This window comes from Puma concolor, chromosome D1 (genome assembly GCF_028749965.1).
Source record: "Puma concolor isolate L17-30 chromosome D1, mPumCon1.1.hap2, whole genome shotgun sequence".
Taxonomy (NCBI): domain Eukaryota; kingdom Metazoa; phylum Chordata; class Mammalia; order Carnivora; family Felidae; genus Puma; species Puma concolor.
The window spans coordinates 12,364,915-12,377,602 of record NC_141676.1 but is presented as its reverse complement, the minus strand read 5'-3'; the positions used below and the strand labels follow the sequence as shown (position 1 = coordinate 12,377,602).

Genomic DNA, 12,688 nt, shown 5'->3' with positions numbered 1-12,688 from the left:
CTTACAATTTTTTTTTTTTTTTGGCTGAAAAAATGGGCCCTTCAGATCACATAGTATAGAAACTTTGAATGCTGACCATCCCCAGAGTTGTTGTTTGATACTCATTCTTGTTTCATTGATCGAACTACACTGATTTTAGAGTCTGTTTCCCTTCTGTGTGTAGCCTTTGAAGTTTCAACCCAATCTTTTCAACTCTTGTTCTTATTTATAAGCCTGTGCTCTTATGGGTAGCCACTGTATCAGTGGTCAGCGAATGATGTGCCGGAAGTTTTTCTTAGACCCATTTTGAAGGAAGGTTCTGGGAATGGTTTGGGGAATTTATTCAAAGTTTGGGCAGTTGACAAATCTTCTCTGGTTTTTGCTTTCTTCTTGGCGGGGAACCATAAGATCAGCCAGGAATAAGTAACTGGCATCAGATCTGTTTTTACCTGCATACTACGTGTGCATACCCAGAAATATGTCAGAGCTTTTCAAAGCCCCTGTATCATTTCCTGAATATCCCTTTTTAATGTTTGACTTGTCCCTTATTTTCCCCAAACAGTATCACAGCTCCTGGCAGCTGTGATTTGCCCTTCTGCAATAGTTCTGCCACATGCTGTTGTGGGGCTAATGGACTTCTCTTGCTCCATAACCAACATAATTTCTCACAGCCTTAGAATTTTCATTCAGGCTCTTTGTTCTGTCAGGAATACTCTACCTTGGGGTAGACAGTACTAAGGTTTAGCAATGACATGAGGAAATTGAGATTATCATGGACTACCAATGGAAATACAAAATGGCGCATTACTCAAAAAAATTGTTCGGCTGGGCGCCTGGGTGGCTCAGTAGATTAAGCGTCTGAGTTCTGCTCAGGCATGATCTCATGGTTCATGGGCTTGAGCCCCATGCTAGACTTTGTGCTGACTGCTCAGAGCCTGGATCCTGCTTCAGATTCTGTGTCTCTCTCTTTCGCTCTCTGCCCCTCCCCCACTTGTGTGCTCTCCCCCCCCCCCACCCCGCACTTTCTCTCTCTGTCAAAAATAAAAATAAACTTTAAAAAATCATTTGGCAATGTCTGATAAGGTTAAACATAAATCTACCATATCTGCTAACAATCTCACTTCAAGGTATTTACTCAAACCTATGTTTATACAATAGTTCTGTATGCAAATGTTTATAGCTGATGTAACTGTAATCAATACAATCTAGAAATAAACGGTGTGGTTAGGTCCACATAATAGAATACTACTCAACAATAAAAAGGAACAAACCACTGATACGTGCAAGAAATGGATGAATCTCATATACAGCTTATGCTGAGTGAAACAAGCCAGACTCAACAAATTAGATAGTGTATGACCTCATTTATATGACATTTCTTCCAGAGGAAAAGTCTCAAGAACAAAATCAGTTTCAGGATCTGAGGGCGGCAGGAGGGCTTCACCACAAAGGAACACAGGGACTTTGGAGGACAGATGGTACTAGTCTTTGTTTTGATTGTGTTGGTGGCTCACGATCATATGCATTTAACCAATTTTCAGGACTATACACTAAAATGCATGAAATTTGCTATAAATGAATTATGCTAAACTGAGAATAAGGAAGAAATGGCAAAAAAAATGTAAATGCATCTGTGTGTTCACTCAACACATTAAGCTAGGTATTCACAGATGGTTTAATTGCCTCTCCCTTAAGTAGTAGGAGAAAGTCCTAGAGCTGCCCTCACAAGGGCCTGTTCCCCTGAGATCTCCAGGTTTCTGGTTCTTATTCATTATTATCTTTTAGAATCCCAACATGGTTCTTCTGCCTGACATCATTTTGAACGGAACAAACGATATACCAAGGCATCTGGGTAATTTATTTACTCGTGTGAATGCGAATGGTTGTTAGTACACATGCTGATCTTCCCCCAAATTGTGGAATTTCTGTGAGTCTGCAACCATCGTCAGGAAAACCCCTAGCATGAAAATTATACTGAATGCAGTCCAAGTGATAACCCTTTACTGAGTTGTTTTATAGCCTTTTTATTTGCTATTCACAGCCACAGTCCTGCGAATCATGCCCATGTGTTAATAACACTCTATTTCACAAATAAAGAAACTAAGTTTGACATCAGGTAAGGGACAACTCTAAGGGCACCTTTTGATTCGCTCCTGGGAGGGAGCTTTGTTGATGGGATTGCTACATTCTTCCCCCGCAGAGTTTCGGATCAATGACTAAACATTCAGGATTTCCATCGCCTGTTTTCCAAGACCAGGTAAGTAACCTTTTGTATTTCACACACATTTTTAGTGAGAAGTGTAATACATGTAAAAGTAGTAATGAAGCTGATGTTATGAGTTATTTGAGCTCAAAATAGAATACCATGAACATCTTTTCTGAAACGCTTGGGACTTTATGTCCAATTAAAAACCACTTCTGTTAGTAGGAAGCTCAGTGGCACTTATGAAACGTTGTTATGTTGCTAAAGAGGATGGGCCAAGACGGAAGGTGGATGATACTCTGATTGAACAGGAGGTAATTTCCTCCCATTTTCTATCTTTTCCTGTCATTGTAGGGGAGGCTCACAAGCAAAGTTTGATTGGACAGTTCTTTAGACGCCAGGAAGATCTTCATGAGGTTATTTAGATCTGTACTCCACTTTAATATTCTTTACCCCCGAAGCTCACCCTTTTCCTGACGTCTAGAAAAGTCGACAGAGCAGTCATTCAGTGCGTAGGTTGTAAAATAGATCATAGATACATTTGATTCTCAGAGCTGCTTCCTCTTAGACATGTAATTTTAGGAAGTAACTTCTCAAATCCTCTTTTCTTATTTGTAAAATAGGGATACTAGTGCCGACTGACGTTTAATGTTATCATGAAGATTAAAGTGAAACATATCTATATCTGAATATGTCATTCCCTTATTAGTGGTCATAGAATGCAGCACATTCTATTTGCTTTAAAAGTTGTAGGTTATATTATCATGTATGTTAGAAATTTATAAACACACAAGTGCCTTTAGGGACAGGAATGTAAAGTGAAGTTGCAAAATGGCCAGGAGGAAATAGAAGGTAGAGAGGAGATAGAGAAAAGTAGTTACCAGAGAATGGACATGCTACCAAAAGCTCCAAGGTCAAATTAAAAATTAAAAAGCAAAACCATGGAGGTGACCACATAACAGATCTGCAGACTAGAATGAAATTCCTGGTCCATGACCCTTCAACTCTCCATCTCTGTGACTGTACAAGAGGCTGGGGGCTACCAGACTTCACACTGCCTCCACATCGTGAAGCCCTGCATCCCACCCCCACCTGTCCTTAACCAAGATGGAGACCATCATTCCATCCTAATAATAACGTAGTAACTCATCAGGATTGTGATGAATGCCCACATTGTGCTTTTTAAAAATGAATTACCTCATTTAGATTTTGTAAAAAATCCCTTTTGAATCATCCCATTACCATCTTTATTTATTTATTTTTTTAAGGGGGCTCCACGCCCAGCGTGGCTTGAACTCACCATCCTGAGATCAAGACCTGAGCTGAGATCAAGAGCTGGAGGCTTAACCAACTGAACCACGCAGGTGCCCCACCATCTTCATTTTATAAAGAAAATGAGGCTCAAGGAAGTTATGTTAGGACCAATGTCTCCTTGGTTGAAAATGGTAGGGCTGCTTTCTGAATGCTTATGAACCTCTTCTCAGAGCCCAAGCTCTAACACCCAATGCCATACCTTCTTCAGAATTGAATTCAACTGGAATTCTTGGTTGTACATGCCTCTACTGTAGTTGTGCTGTTATCCCAGTACATCTAGTTTGTATATACATAGCTATTCTACTTAACACCTACAAGTACTGAGTTTGGCCTAATGGACACAATGAATAAATGTGAACTCAGTTAAAATAAATTCAATTAAACTTCAGTTAAGAGCCTGGGCCTAGGAAATCACTTTGCCTGGGTCCAAGGCTTGACTCTATTGGTTGATACTGATGTAGACTTGCACAAACAGTCATTTGTGGGTTTGTTGAGAGGATTAAGCATATGTCAACATTAGACATAAGCGTGTACTTGATGTGAGCACTGTATAAACTTTAGCTGTCAATAAACTCAGGAAATCTGACTTAGGAAATGTAAGTACAGCAAATATGTGACCTTGGATAAATCGTAACCTCTTTCTGTGCCTCTCTTTGTGCATTGGCACAAGTAAGAAGTTGGCTATGGGACTTGTAAGGATCTTTTGGCTTCAATAGTATGTAACCATATAGATCATTTATCTAAGTCCTAAGTTTTTTGTTCAAATCTATGCTTTATATCAGAGAATCATGAAGAATAAATTATTGCCATAATTAAATGGTGAAGTAAATGAGGTATTTATATATTTAAATTTCAGTGCAGGGGGGCCTGGGTGGCTCAGTTGGTTAAGCATCTGACTTGGTTTCAGCTCAGGTCATGCTCTGACAGTTTTCTGAGTTTGAGCCCTGTGTAGGGCTCTGTGCCAGCAGCTTAGAGCCTGCTTGGGATTCTCTTTCCTTGTCTCTCTGCCTCTTTCCCTGCTTGTGCTGTTTCTGTCTCTCTCAAATAAATAAACATACTTATGAATAAATAAATAAATAAATAAATAAATAAATAAATAAATAAATAAAATAAGTAAATAAATAAATTTCAGTGCCATCTATTTTCTGTTCACCAAATATTCCTTTCTTTCTCATTACTACAAAGAATTTAGTAATTCCCATGGACGCTAATACAGAAGTGACAGATTTCATCCTGATGGATCTGACCAATACTCTAGAACTTCAGATTCCACTTTTTATTGTGTTCACCCCTCATTTACTTCATCAGTGTTTGGGGGAACCTGGGGATGATCATACTGATCCTACTGGACTCCCATTGCCACTCTCTCATGTACTTTTTCCTCAGTAACCTGTCTCTGGTGGACTTTGGTTACTCTGCAGCTGGCACTCCCAGGGTCACGGCTGGATTCCTTATAGGAGACCAGGTCATCTCCTATAATGCGTGTGCTGCTCAAACGTTCTCTTCTGCAGCCTTTGCAACTGTGGAACGTTATCTCTTATTCTCAGCAGCCCGTGACCTCTACACAGCAGTGTGAAGCCCCTCCATCCCACCACCACCATGACGATGAGCGTGTGTGCTCTTCTGGCCATGGGTTGCTACATCTGTAGTCTCCTGAATGCATCCATTCAGGTTGGGAATACGTTCAGTCTTTCTTTCTGTAAGTCCAATGTGGTCCTTCACTTTTTCCTGTGATATTCCAGCAGTCATGGCTCTCTCTTGCTTTGATAAACACATTAGTAAGGTGGTTCTTGTGTATGTGTCAAGCTTTAATGTCTTTTTTGCTCTTCTCGTTATAATCCTATCCTACCTATTCATATTTATAACCAGCTTGAAGATGCAGTCAGCTCAGGGGCACCAAAAGGCTTTGTCCACCTGCACTTCAGTCTACATCTTTTATGGGACAGTCATCTTTATGTATTTACAGCCCAGTTCCAGCCATTCCATGGACACAGACAAAACGGCATCCATGTTCTACACTGTGCTCATCCCCATGCTGAACCCTGTGGTCTACAGCCTGAGGAACAAAGAGGTCAAGAATGCTTTCAAGAAAGTTTTGGAAAAGGCAAAATCATCTCTCGTCCTTGGATTTTAATATTATATTATGCACAATAATCTAGTTTCATTTCTCTCGGTTTATCCCATTCATATTTTTAAGACTTACCCTGCATTTAATTCCTCAAGTTATATCCCTAACACTTGAAAAGTCTGCTGTCTTGTAAAAATAAAGTATATCTAAAATATAATACTTGAACTAGGATGGCTCAAAGAAAGCCATGAAAAGCCAGGGGTCCTGCTTCTCAAAACACTTACTAATGGCATTTGTTTTATTCGCTTGTTCCACATGCATTTTCTCTACCACATGCCTGCGTAAACATACATGTAAATCAGTGGGAAAAACGAGTCTATGAGCAGAGACACATACACACATCCTCAATGACTCTGAGGACATATACACATGGCAGTGGTAAATTTGGCAGAGGTAAACGAAGTGTCAGTGGTTTTGAGTAAAATGATTTTAAATAATTTGGGGGTTAGAATATAAATTTGTGTCTAATAATATTTGTTTCTTTTGCTGAATTCCTGTTGTAAAATCTTAACTGAAGAAAAAGTACGTAATTCTAAATAGAAGTATTTTCTTTGTTGGCACATTTTATTGAAAGACACATAGATATTGCATGTAAATGGAGTCGTATTGGGGCGCCTGGGTGGCTCAGTCAGTTAAATGTCCAACTTCAGCTCGGGTCATGATCTCACAGTTGATGGGTTTGAGCCCTGCATCAGGTTCTGTGCTGACAGCTGAGCCGGGAGCCTGCTTCGGATTCTGTGTCTCCCTCTCTCTCTGCCCCTCCCCTGCCCATGCTCTGTCTCTCTCTGCCTCTCGAAAACAAATAAAAATGTTAACAATTTTAAAAGAATAAAAAGAGTTATATTTCTGTCTTGACTGAGTCATTCTGTAGAGTCAACATATTCACATTACACTTTTTAAAAGGACAAAAGATCCAGACTACACACACACAAAATGGAGGGAAATAAACACATTTTCCGTTATTCACATGCAACCTCAAACTCTCATAATGCTTAAAAAATGAACAGAGACTATCAAGAATGCACACTTTTCTGTCTAAAAATGCTTTGAAATGGCTAATGTTTCCTATTTTTCATACTGCAGTGTTGTTAGGTCATCTCTTGTCCCTCTCCCGGACTTCTCCCTCGCTTCATCCACAGTGATTTCCTTGGTTTTTCTGGACAACTCAAATACACTTCCACCTCAGGGTCTTTGTACTTGCTGTTCCTTCTGAAAGAAATCTTCTCTTAGTCCATTCAGGGTCTCCTTAATCTTAGAGACCTTCTCTGCCTACCTTTAAAAATTCGTCACTTTCTCCTTCCTGCATACACCAACTTCTCACCCTGCATTATTCTTTGTCATCCTTACAAACACTCGCCTGTTGTATATTTATTGGCCTTTTGCTTTGTGAACTCTCTCCTAACTAGAACTAACTCCATAAGAACAGTGACTTTATCCGTTGTATTTACCACATGATCACCAACACTAAAATGAGTATGTGATTCATTGTAGATTCTCAATAAATAATTATCTAACAAATGAATAAATTGAGTCCAATTGGACCATATGTTAGGTCCTTGAGTCTTTGGGAATTCTCTGTAGCAACTATCTAGATATGCTCCTAGAGCATTTCCTGTATTATAGCTTATTTTCCACTTTGCTGAAATATTTTCATCTACGTTCTCACTCAGTGCTTGCAGCCGTCACTTTTGGCATGATTGCCTGGAAATCTCAACGGCTGTGTGACCTCAAACCATTTTATAATTTTTACTCAGAAGTATGGCTTGCAAGGTGTCAAGGAAGCACAAGATAAATGCTATTTAGTATTTGCTATATGATTTAATTTGGAAAATTACTTCATGCACTCTGGAACATACACCTAACTGAAATGGTTCAAAATATCCATATAGAAGATAAACCAGAAAATAACTGTCAGTAATAAACATAGCGTACTTTCAAAGTCCCAAAGTAATGCGCAACATTTATGCATTTAATTTGCCCCGCAGGGAGCCCCATTCTATACTGAAGCTACCTCTGGGAATGTGCACTCATGGCTCCATTTTTTGGTCTCTGTCTAATTACAGGCTGCAACATCTCCATATTTGTAAAATTTTTCTTCAATGTACAGAAATGTCATGCTACTACTTGTGGGACAGTGTAGCCTATTACAAGACTCACTTTTTTCCTTTATAGGGATGTTTCTCTTGTTGAAATCTAATTATTTGAATGTATAATTTTTTTAGAGTTACAGAAAGTCTTCAAAGATGGTGTGGAATGTTCCCATATGACCCATTGTAGGCTGAAAATAGCTAAATCATACATTCAGGGAAAAAAAGAAATACCAAGTAATGACAACTGTGCATACCCACTCAATACATGTAGGAGGTCCCCGTAGGTAGTTTAATTGCTTCTTCCGTAGAAAGGTGGGATGAAAAGCCATAGATGCTCTTGAAAGAGCTTCCCCTGAGCCCCATATCTTAATAACTCATTTTTGGTGCCCTTATATCAGCCTCTGAAATAGCAACAACAGTCCACATAGCATCATTCTAGAGAGATCAGATTGCACACTGGGCTCCATGATCATCCTACATTCATCTGAATGTCAGTGGGCACCATTGCCCTCAGGCTTTCTCCTTCCCTGAAGAGTTGCTGTCAGCCTGCAACCATGACCAAGGAACGCACCTCGAGACAAAAGTTGTATTGAGTGGCTTTAAAATGGTAACCCCTTACTGAGTTATTTTATAGACCTTCCCTTATTTGCTATTTACAGACACAATTCTGTAAAATATGTGGGAGAAGTATTTTTACTATGTTTATTTTACAAATAAGGAGAAGGTAAGTGACTTCTCCAAGGGCACAGCATGAATTAATGGTAGACTCAGAATCCGAGCCCAGGTTCCTGGGTCCTTGTTGGTGTGTTTCCGTTCGTTTTTTGCTGCCTTGGTGAACTTGGAAACTTTTGACCACTACCGAACATATAGCTTCTCTACAGTTTGTGTGGGTTATTTCTTGGATGATTTTCTCATGAATTTCACACTCACTGTTGAGGACTGACTGTCTCTTCTCTTCAAGGAGCAAGGTAAGCCACTATATTCCATATACATTATTACTGAAAAGTGTAATTCACTCAAAAGGAGTATGAAAGCTAAACATGCTATGAGTTGTTTGAGTAGAGAAATTGATGTTTTGAAACATTTTTTTCTAAAATAGTAAGTTGAAGCTGGAGTATAAATTCAAAATTCCATTAGCAGGAGATTTAATGATACTTATAAAATACCCTGTGGCTTCCCTTAAAAAAATAAGATAGTTGATGCTCTAGTTGAGTATATGGTAATTTCATTTTGTTCACTATCAGAAGGTCTCTCATTGGAGGTGAAAGAAAGTGTGAAGTGACTCTTCTTTAAGCTACAAAGGGAATTGAGTGATTTAGTAAGATCAAACTGCAGTGTAACCTTTTCTCCCTAATCTCATCCTTATTGTTATTGGCACCTTTAAATATTCCGAGTGAAGGAGTTAAAAGTGCACAGATTCTGGTTAGGTCAAAACTGAGTTTCAAACTTGAATCTTTTTCATACTAGTGATATCACTGTAAAATATCACATAATTCCTCAAATCCCTAATTCCTTCAATGGTAAAATTAAAATAATACTATCCATTGTACACACACACACACTCTAACACACATATTTATATGTAAAGCCCTTAACATTAGACCAGGATCATTCTGAAGTACAAATTATTAATGAAATAATGCACGTGGTATTTATATATTTCAATGTCATTAGAATTTCTTTTTGTTTTCTCCTTTATTTCTCTTTAACAGGACATCTCATAATTCCCTGATCACATTGATGGATAACAGGACAGAAGAGACACAATTCATCCTGGTGGGACTAACCAGTGACCCAGAACTGCTGATCCCCCTTTTTATCATGTTCACCCTCATCTACCTCATCAATGTGGTTGGGAACCTGGGGATGATGGCGCTGATTCTCTTGGACTCCCGTCTCCACACTCCCATGTACTTTTTCCTCAGTAACCTGTCTCTGGTGGATCTTTGTTACTCTACAGCTGTCACTCCCAAGGTCCTGGCTGGATTACTTATGGGAGACAAGGTCATCTTGTACAATGCGTGTGCTGCTCAGATGTTCTTTTTTGTAGCATTTGCCACTGTGGAAAATTACCTCTTGGCCTCAATGGCCTATGACCGCTACACAGCAGTGTGCAAGCCCCTCCATTATACCACCACCTTGACCACAGGTGTGTGTGCTTCTCTAGCTATAGGCTCCTACATCTGTGGTTTTCTGAATGCCTCTTTCCATGTTGGGGACATATTCAGTCTGTCTTTATGTAAGTCCAATCTGATCCATCACTTTTTCTGTGATGTTCCAGCTGTCATGGCTCTCTCTTGCTTTGATAAACACGTTAGTGAACTGGTTCTTGTTTTTATGTCAAGCTTTAATGCCCTTTTTGCTCTTCTGGTTATATTGGTTTCCTACCTATTCATATTTATATCCATCTTGAAGATGCAGTCAGCTCAGGGGCACCGAAAGGCTTTGTCCACCTGTGCTTCCCACCTCACTACAGTCTCCATCTTCTATGGGACAGTCATCTTTATGTATTTACAGCCCAGTTCCAGCCATTCCATGGACACAGACAAAATGGCTTCCGTGTTCTATTCTATGGTCATCCCCATGCTGAATCCTGTGGTCTATAGCCTGAGAAACAAAGAGGTCAAGTGTGCATTCAAGAAGGTGGTGGAGAAGGCAAATTTTTCTACAGGATTAGGAATTTAACATTACAGTGTGCATAATCTTGTTTAATTCCACTCAGACTTTCCCCATGCAATGAGCTACTTTTTAAGACCCATGCTGCATTTAAACTTCTGAAGCGACATCCTTCTCTCTTCAAAAGTCTATTGTTTGGCAAAAAGAAAACATATTCAGGGGCGCCAGATGGCTCAGTTGGTTAAGTGTTTGACTTTGGCTCAGGTGATCATCTCACGGTTTGTGAGTTTGAGACCTGTCTCAGGCCCTCTGCTGTCAGCACAGAGCCTGTTTGTGTTTCTCACTCTTCTCCCTCTCTCTCTCTCTGCCCTTCCCCTGCTGGCTCTCTCTCTCTCTCTCTCTCTCTCTCTCTCAGGCAGTCTCTCTCTCTCAAAATAAATAAATAAACTTTAAAAAAACATGTTCAGAAATGTAATTCCTGAATGGGGATGTTAATAAGAAGCATTAAAAATTTGGGGACCCACTTGTCAAACTTGACTAATGATATTTGAATTATTCGCTTGTTGCACTTATATTTTTTTCTACCCAACGCAAACATACATGTTAAGTAGGGGTCAAAACAAGCCCAGGAACAAAGCACATGTATATGCCCCATGTAGGCACATACACATTGGAGTAGAAATTTTGTCAGAGGTAAATGGAGTGTGACAAGTTTTGAATAAAAATAATTTAAGTAGTTAATTGAGGTATTAAATATAAAGTCATATTTAATTGTAATTATTTCTTTTATTGAACAACTGTTTTAAGATTCTGAGTAGAAGCAGAATCATGTACTTTTAAATGAAAGTATGTACTGTTTTGGCACATTTCATTGGGAGGTACATACATATCAAATCTAAATGAATCTCTGTCTTGACTGAGTCATTTTGCAGAATCAACACGTTCACATTATAATTTTCAAAAAGACAAAAGAATCACCTAAATTCTATAACTTATCTTAGGGTTCTGTCTTGGTGGTATATACGCTATGGCTTTGGGCAAATGTATAAAGAATTGAATCTGTCATTGTAGCATCATACAGGGTGTTTTCACTGCTCTAAAAATCACCTGTTCTCTGCCTAGTCATCCTCCCCACCCCCACCCCCAAACCACTGGCAACTACTGATCTTTCAGGTGTCTCCATGGTTCTGCCTTTACCAGAGTTTAATATAGTTGGAATCATATAGTTGGAAACCAGCCTTCTCAGATTGGCTTCTTTCATGCGGTAGTATGCATTTAAAATTCCTCCATGTCTTTCCTTTCATTTATCCATTAACCTAATGAAAGACATCTTGGTTGCTGCCAGTTTGGGCAATCATGAATGAAGGTGCTGTAAACATTCACGTGCAAGTTGTTGTGTGAACATAAGTTTTCAACTCGTTTGGGTAAATACCAATAACGATGATTGCTGCATCATATGGTGAGAGTATGTTTAGGTTTTTAACAAATGTCCACACTGTCCTCCAAAGTGGCTGTCCCACTTTTCATTTTGACCAGCAATGAATGAAAGTTCCTTTTGCTCCGCCGCCACTGATGTTTTTGGTGTTCTGGATTTTGGCCATTTTTAATAGGTGTATAGTGAAATCTATTGGTGTTTTAATTTGCATTTCTCTGATGACATATGATGTGGATCATCTCTTAAAATGCTTCTTTACCATCTGTATATCTTCTTTGTTGAAGTGTCTGTTAAAGCTTTGGCCCATTTAAAAATCCAGTTGTTTGTTTTCTTATTAAGTCTTAAGAGTCCCTTTTATATTTGGCATAATAGTCCTTTACCAGATGTGTCCTTTGCAAGTATTTTCTCCCAGTTTGTAGATTGTTCTCCCATTCTCTTGACATTGTTCATCACAGAGCAAAAGTTTTTAACATTGGTGAAGTCCAGTATATTAATTATTTCTTTTCTTATATGTGCTTCCAAAGTGAGCACTAATTATTTCTTTTATGAATTATGACTTTATTGTTGTATCTACAGAGTACTCACCATACCCAAGGACATCTAGGTTTTTTCCCCTATGTTTTCTTCTAGGAATTTTAGTTTCACATTTTGCATTTTGGCCTGTGATCCATTTTGACTTAATTTTTGTGTGGGGTGTAAGTAAAGTAGGTTTCTAGATTCAGTTTTGCATGTGGTTGTCAAGTTGTTCCAGCACTATTTGCTGAAAACTATATTTTCAAAGCAAAAAAGACAGGATGGGAATGCAAGCTGGTGCAGCCACTCTGTAAAACAGTATGGAGGTGCCTCAAAAAACTAAAAATAGAACTACCCTATGACCCAGCATTTGCACTACTAGGTATTTATCCACGGGATACAGGTGTGCT

The 12,688-nt window shown here is 39.0% G+C and overlaps 1 protein-coding gene and 1 pseudogene across 1 annotated transcript; both read left to right on the top strand.

Annotated features, from left to right (window-relative positions):
• Positions 1–4,693: 4,693 nt before the first annotated feature.
• On the top strand, positions 4,694–5,630 carry LOC112864932 (olfactory receptor 5B2-like; annotated as a pseudogene).
• A 3,821-nt stretch (positions 5,631–9,451) lies between these two features.
• LOC112865081 (olfactory receptor 5B2-like) lies at positions 9,452–10,399 on the top strand. Its single transcript, XM_025928112.1, has one exon. It carries the CDS (start codon positions 9,455–9,457, stop codon positions 10,397–10,399), a length of 945 nt encoding a protein of 314 aa, XP_025783897.1. The 5' UTR covers positions 9,452–9,454.
• The last annotated feature ends 2,289 nt before the right edge of the window (positions 10,400–12,688 follow it).